The following is an 8,165-nucleotide window of genomic DNA, read 5'->3' on the forward strand; positions in this document are numbered from 1 at the left end:
GGACGGCTAGCGCAGATAGCCCTCGTGTATCTTTGCGCGAAATTCAAAACAAACAAACAAATCCTCTTAACACTTAAAACATTCCGCGTTAAAATAGTTCTTGTAACTCGCTGAGCTTTTTGATAATCTAGTCTAAAAATTAAATAATATAGTGTGTTTAAACGTTCCTTCAAGTACGAGATAAACTCATTGTTTTATATCGTCAAATTTGCAAATTCCAGGCACTTTCTAATTTCTTTCTAAAATTACTCATAGAGATGTAAACTGTACATTTAGGGCATATTTGTTATCAAAATTAATAAAAAGATTAGCTACATTTATGATCAAATACATTACGTCATGTTTGTACCCATCATGATTTATTTACAAAATTGGGTTTTCCCAATTCTTTATTGATTGATAGATAGGTAGTTCAAGTCACATAAAATCGACTCAAAAAAAAAATGAGATTCTTGCTCCTTTAATTTGGTGCCTCACAACACCGAAAAGTACCTCATAAAATCATCACCATTCGCCGTGTTTTTTTTTATAGCTTTTCCAATTATATTGTTAGATTGTTTATTGATGAACGTTGTTGTAAGTATTGATATAGTATGTTGTGGGTGATAGATGAAGGATCTACAACATGACCACATTGTGCGCTTTATTGGAGCATGCATAGATCCTCCTCACTGTTGCTTGGTAACGGAATACTGCCCAAAAGGAAGTTTGCAAGTAAGTGATGAATTGACTTTCTTGCGTTCACTAATTGAAGTTTTTTTTTAGCTTTGGGTAACTTAGGGATTCTGTAACGTAATCTTTGTAATGCTGAAACTATGCAGCTATTATTTTGTTGTTGTTTTTTTTAAGAAAAGAAATATATCGCATTCCGACGGCTGCAACTATAAAATGAATTAGAACACATAAAAGTGTTTCTTACGAGTTTACAAATTCATTGGTGGATATCAAGAAATATAGATATCAGATGTTCTTGTTTTTCCTGCTTTACTGAAAAGTACAACTTTTCTACCATATAAAACAGCTCACTATATCTACAAAATATTATGTTTCAAAATTATTGAAAATGGTGGTTTAACATTATTTCTCTGTATTTCACCACTTAAATATAAAAGCTGGTTTAGTTTGTTTTGAATTTCGCGCAAAGCTACCCGAGGGCTATATGCGTTAGCAGTCCCTAATTTAACAGTGATACGCTAGAAGGAAGGCAGCTAGTTAACACCACCCACAGCCATCTATTGGGCTACTATTTTACCAACTAATAGTGTGATGGACCCGCGGCTGAAAGGGCATGTATGGTCAGTGAAGGAGATTCGAACCGGTGACCGTCAGATTGGGAGTCGAGAGCCCTAACCACCAGGCCGTTGTCAGGCCTAAATATAAAAGCAGTTAAATATTTTGTTACTTCCTGATCTCTCCAAATAATCTCAGTTCCAGGAATCCATTTAACAATGATCTTCTCGAATGTACAAATAAAATCCAGTCAGTAATTGTCGTATCTATTTCAAGTTTCAAGTGTATTATTGATTCAACAAACCCTAATGCCCATCCCCTTAAGTGTATTATTGATTCAAGAAACCCTAATGCCCATCCCCTTAAGTGTTCTATAGATTCAAGAAACACTAACTGCCCATCCACTTAAGTGTTCTATTGATTCAAGAAGCACTAACTGCCCATCCCCTTAAGTGTACTATTGACTCAAGATTCCATAATGCCCATCCCCTTAAATGTATTATTGATTCAAGAAACCCTCCAGGTTGATTAAGGTGATCTGACGCAAATAAGTAAAACCGTGTGATTCTAGCTTTAGTATATTATATTTCAAACTATACAGGAAACTTGCAAGATTATTTATTATCCCGAAAAGAAACTTTACAGCACTTGTGTGAGGTGGTGTGACTATTAGTTTCTTATTGATTAGTCTTTATTCTTTATCTCACATAATGTTTTAATCACGTTATTACTTACGGTTCCTGATTTCTGTCATTGATTCTCACCCAAGATTTGAAACTCTAGAATTTAACCAATCTATTTTACTTACGATTCCTGATTTCTGTCATTGATTCTCACCCAAGATTTGAAACTCTAGAATTTAACCAATCTATTTTACTTACGGTTCCTGATTTCTGTCATTGATTCTCACCCAAGATTTGAAACTCTAGAATTTAACCAATCTATTTTATTTCGAACTCTAACGTTTTATTATCCGCCAAATTCGCTCTCCCCCCAGTGGCACAGCGGTATGTCTGCGGACTAACAACGCTAGCATCCGGGTTTCGATACCCGTGGTGGGCAGAGCACAGATAGCCCATTGTGTAGCTTTGTGCTTAATTACAAACAAACAAACAATCCCCCAAAAATCAAAATAATAAACGTTTTGAATAAAAGGCCGGACCTCATTTCTTCTTTTGTATTTTCTCTCCAAGAATGAGAAGTTTTAGCTTTTACCAGAATTATTAGAGTGATGAAACGTTACGTTAAAATCTTATGATAACAATGTTTCCAAACGGGTCAATTTTTGTTGTTGTTTTTTTCTTTTGGTGGGGGACGGATATATTTCAGCAATTAAACTGGGTAAAAAAATAACGTTAATAGGAAGGTAAATTGAAAGTCCATATAGTACGAGTGTTAGATACCTTGTTTTACCAGCCTACATCTGGGTGTAACACTCCTGATGAAAGAACTCGTTTTTTTATTGATGTTCTTTGTAAGGATATCTTGGAGAATGACGAGATAAAGCTTGACTGGATGTTCCGGTACTCACTTATGCATGATTTAATAAAGGTGAGTGTATAATATCTAATATCAACCTAACAACAGGGTTACATAATAATCTTCAGTTTAAATAAAAAGTTGTTACAAACTTCTCAGTATTCTTTGCTCTTCGAGAGATAAATGACTCTTGAAGTTTAGGTTCAATTCAACATAATAACTTTCGTTTGACGTTAAAAGGAGTAAAAAGTACCACACACTTATATTTTTGTGATTGCAAATTATAAAACGTTTAAGAGTTTTTCTTTTAAGTCATCATGGCGATTATTCAACTTCACATTATCGTTCTAATGCATAAAAACTATCTGCAAGTAAACGTCTGATTGTCTTTTACTTTTTTTTAAAAAAAATAAGCTCTGAAAGATTTTGAAGTATTGTTATGACATCTGAAGCTAAGCGGTGTATAGTGAAAGTTAGTTCCTTTGTAGAAGACAGATTGGCAGATTTGATTTTGATCTGTTACGTGATAAAATAACATTAAATTTATCATTAGACTACCAAATTCAATTATAACGTCCCAAGCATTGTCACTCATCCCTATCTGTTACATAGCACGACATCTAGATTGTGTTAATTTTTGTTCCATTTGTAAATCAAACATTAATTATTATTTTCCCGAATCCATTCTCCAGATGTAGGAATACTTTGAACGTTGCGCTCTTTTTAAATCTAACAGCTTCTATAGGCTTGGAACATTGCAGGTACGTAAAAGTAAGCTTCAACGTTTAAGTTACTTTTTGTTCCAGGGTATGACTTATTTACACAACAGCGAAATACGTTACCATGGTAACCTCAAGTCTCCCAATTGCGTGGTTGACAGTAGGTTCGTATTGAAGATCAAGGACTTCGGTCTCCATGGCTTTCGAATTTACAAGGAGAACGGAAACTTGGATTCGTACGCATACTGGAGAAGTATGTTCACTTATAATAACAAGAAAATAAAGTGAAATCGTTCTCGTTCCTACTGATGATATAATATATAAAAGTATTCACACATTCTTAAAAAACAGGTTTCATCCCTCATATTTTTGGTACTGTCAAAACATACGGATCGAATAAAGGTTACTCAGCAGATGTCTCCTTTATGATCATCATCTACTTCTTAGTTACACCTTTCCCAATGTCTTCCATTATCTCTTATCATCATATAACTTCTTAGTTACACCTTTCCCAATGTCTTCCATTGTCTCTTATCATCATATACTTCTTAGTTACACCTTTCCCAATGTCTTCCATTGTCCCTCATCATCATATACTTCTTAGTTACACCTTTCCCAATGTCTTCCATTGTCCCTCATCATCATATACTTCTTAGTTACACCTTTCTCAGTGCTTTCCATTGTCCCTCATCATCATATACTTCTTAGTTACACCTTTCCCAATGTCTTCCATTGTCTCTCATCATCATATATTTCTTAATTACATCTTTCCCAATGCCTTCCATTGTCCTTTTCGAATCACGTAGTTCAAAACTTTTAAAATAAATTTAGATCTGTAAACGTTTCTTGCCAAAGAAAATATCCCACTACATCGTTTCTTAGCTACTGCCACATTCTACTGCCTAATTAATCAGTGACCCATAAATTCATTATTTCAAACAGAATCTCTATTGACTTTTTTTGAAATCTGTTTACCGACTGAACATTTACTCAGTCTTTCATTCTTTACACCAATCATAACATCTAACTTCTGTCGTCTTTCACCCAAAACTTATCAAATGTACTTGAAATAAACGTTAACATTGAAACCTTTTTAAAAGAACAAGCTAGATATCCAACGTTTTTAAGGTAGACTTATTTTAATCAACCGAACTTTTATTCGTGTTCGGCATCTAAAAGCTAGAAGTTTGGTTCACTTCTGATCTTTCAATCTTAGAAATAAAATTATTTCTTTAATCTCGTATGTAGCATTTATTACTTTTCTCTTTTGTCTAAAGTAAAAAACGCATGCTTTCATGGACAAAAATAGACTTCAAGAGCCCAATTAAACTAAAAAGAAACTTTTAGTGTTATTATGTATTTGTAAGTGTGTAGATTATGCATGATATTAAGTTTTAATGTACATATAGAACATTAAACAATATTTCATTTTGTTCTGATACAATTTCTAAACGCCTAGGAAAACTGTGGACAGCTCCCGAACTATTGCGTATGTCTAATCCACCACTAGAGGGCACGCAAAAAGGAGATGTTTACTCCTTTGCTATCATTGCTCATGAAGTTGTGGTAAGACAAGGAACATTCTACCTTGGCCTCATGGAACTCAGTCCTAAAGGTTCGTTTGAAGGTTTAATATTTTAGTAAGACAAGGGACATTCTACCTTGGCCTCATGGAACTCAGTCCTAAAGGTTCGTTTGAAGGTTTAATATTTTAGTAAGACAAGGGACATTCTACCTTGGCCTCATGGAACTCAGTCCTAAAGGTTCGTTTGAAGGTTTAATATTTTAGTAAGACAAGGGACATTCTACCTTGGCCTCATGGAACTCAGTCCTAAAGGTTCGTTTGAAGGTTTAATATTTTAGTTTAAAGACTTGTGAAAGATCATTAAGTACGGATTAAAATTTTAAAAGATGAAGGAACTATATCATCAGCTTAAGAAAATATTTATTTGAATCTGGAGTTATATGCTTAATTAAACATGAACTCACCTTTAAAGTGCATAAAAATAACATAAGTACAGCTCAAATATTTAATAAACTAGAAAAAATTGTGTCGTATTTCTCAGGAGAATCAACGTGCTTTTTCGAAGATTTCAAAGTTTTTCAAACGTAGCCCAAGAATCCTGAGTAGTGCGTCTATAAATTAATTTGAAATTCAGTTGTTATTTTTTAGTTTTTGAAGAATACTTACAAACATCTATAAGAAATGGAACACTTTTATTTATATTAAGGAGCCAAAGACTGAACAAAATAATCCAAGTGGGACCTAACCAATGACATATTCCAATGAAATTATAACCTATTTAGTCCTATGTTCAATATTTGTGTCGACAGAACCAACCTAACATCGTATTTGACCATACAACTAGCAACAGCTCAATACTTGAATGACTTAAGAGACCGAGTCAACCAGAACAACAAGATTATATTCTTCAGTTGCACTGTTAAGGGTATTCCCATCAAAACTTTACTTCTGTTAAGAGTATTTCCATCAAAAGTATATTTCTGTTAAAGGTATTCCCATCAAAATTATACTTCTGTTAAGGGTATTCCCATCAAAATTATACTTCTGTTAAAGGTATTCCCATCAAAATTATACTTATGTTAAGAGTATTTCCATCAAAAGTATACTTCTGTTAAGGGTATTCCCATCAAAATTATACTTCTGTTAAGAGTATTTCCATCAAAAATATACTTCTGTTAAGGGTATTCCCATCAAAATTATACTTCTGTTAAGTGTATTCCCATCAAAAGTATACTTCTGTTAAGGGTATTCCCATCAAAATTATACTTGTAATTCAAATTACATAACACGCAGTACTTTGTGTTTGTCATAATTAACAGCCATTTATCATTTATCCCTAACTTACCAAATAATCTAAATCCTTTTATAAAGCAGCAGCATCCTCCTCCTCATAGTCTGTAACACATAATACCCTTAAATAATCAACAAATTTAAGTGATTTGTTGACATCTATGTTGTTGGTTTAAATCAAAAAGATCAAAGGTCTTAACAATAAGTCCTGAGCTACCTCACTTGTGACATTAATCAAGTTTGATTGAACTCCATGTATAAAAGCCTTCTGCTTTCTTCTATCCTGCTATATTTCTATTCGATTTTATCCTTACAACTATATAGATAATCTTTATCAAGCCTTTTATGTAGTACCTTGTCAAACAGGCTCTGCAGATACAGATCCACACACTTACCCTCATCTACGTAAACAGCATCCTTCTCAAAGAATATCAAAAGATTTTGATATTCTTAGTGAATCCATGTTGATTATCCTTCAATTTTTCAACTTTGTTAAATGTCTTTGTGGAGAATCTTTTATCAGACTTTCAAAAACTTTTACCACCACTGATGTAAGAGTAACACACCTTTAATTACTTGAAACGTTTTTTTGTGTGTGTGTGTACAAAACTTGAATATAGCTTTTATATGCGGAAAAATCTGTTAGCTGAGTTCTTGCACAGATCTTAAAATATAACGTTGATAAACGGAAACATCGGCACATGTAGATACATAGATCTTGAAAGTCGAGTTGTTCAAAACTTGAAAATAGCGTTGATAACTGGGCCAATTATTGGTTGAGATGTTGCAAAGGAAATATCTGCTGAAGCTTTTCTCCAGACACTAATCATAGCAGAACCGCCTGGAAAATGATCTATAGACAATAGTACAGCTTATAAAATGAGTCAGATCAACGTAGGCTGGTAAGGCAATAACTGATTGGCATGGCCTTTAGCCAATCAGGAAATGTCACAGACCTACTGAAGGATGTGTAGATTGTATAGGAATTCTTTTTGGCGGCAAAGGACAGGTTTATGTGTTTTAATAAAGGTGGCTTCCAAAATATAGAGATGAAAGGTCGACCGACCATTTGCAATAATTTCAAATATGCTATCCGTGTAATTGTCAGCACAAGTCGGGTTCACTGGTAAATGCTGGCCAATCGCTGATTCACATTTTGGTGGTAAAACTTTTGTTTTACAGGAGCGACATGGTAAATTCTTTTCTTTCACACTCTTATTTCTTATGGATATGGGTACTTGTTGTTTAATTCTATCCTGCAGTCTTTGTGAAGAGCGACCTACGTGCCGACATTCGAAGTGCACGAGAATTCATAAATAACCATACTTTTCTGTATGGTAGGTATCGCATCTTTGTGTGTTGCAGACAACAACTTACGTGTGGAATAAGCACAGTAGGGATTCACTACAGTGATGGCCGTTTTCAGTTGTTTTTCAAATTTTGTTGAAATGTTACCAATCCATGGTAGTCTTAGGTAAACAGGACACTTGTTAGGACCAAATTTTGGGTCAATTGAGAAGCTCGCAATTTTCTTTGAAGTAATTTGATTGATGACGTTTCAGCGTTATCAAATGCTTGCTTTTGATGACGTTTCAGAGGAGTTCAATGTTGTCTAGTACTTGCTAAAGAATGGTTTCAGTGTTATCAAATGCTTGCTTTTGATAACGTTTCAGAGGGTTCAATGTTGTCTAGTACTTGCTAAAGAATGGTTTCAGTGTTATCAAATGCTTGCTTTTGATGACGTTTCAGAGTAGTTCAATGTTGTCTAGTACTTGCAAAAGAATGGTTTCAGTGTTAACAAATGCTTGCTTTTGATGACGTTTCAGAGGAGTTCAATGTTGTCTAGTACTTGCTAAAGAATGGTTTCAGTGTTATCAAATGCTTGTTTTTGATGACGTTTCAGAGGAGTTCAATGTTGTCTA

The 8,165-nt window shown here is 34.1% G+C and overlaps 1 protein-coding gene across 1 annotated transcript in view; it reads left to right on the plus strand.

Moving 5' to 3' along the window:
* LOC106473583 (atrial natriuretic peptide receptor 1-like) overlaps positions 1-8,165 on the plus strand; it is a gene marked incomplete at both ends in the record, with an annotated part of 46,468 nt that overhangs the window by 11,952 nt on the left and 26,351 nt on the right. Inside the window, 4 exons of the mRNA XM_022401984.1 lie at positions 610-714; positions 2,710-2,781; positions 3,516-3,681; positions 4,888-5,043. Of these exons, the coding sequence (XP_022257692.1) occupies positions 610-714; positions 2,710-2,781; positions 3,516-3,681; positions 4,888-5,043 (499 nt within the window). The remainder of the gene's footprint in view (positions 1-609; positions 715-2,709; positions 2,782-3,515; positions 3,682-4,887; positions 5,044-8,165) is intronic.

The sequence above is a fragment of the Limulus polyphemus genome, unplaced genomic scaffold (assembly GCF_000517525.1).
Source record: "Limulus polyphemus unplaced genomic scaffold, Limulus_polyphemus-2.1.2 Scaffold6295, whole genome shotgun sequence".
NCBI lineage: Eukaryota > Metazoa > Arthropoda > Merostomata > Xiphosura > Limulidae > Limulus > Limulus polyphemus.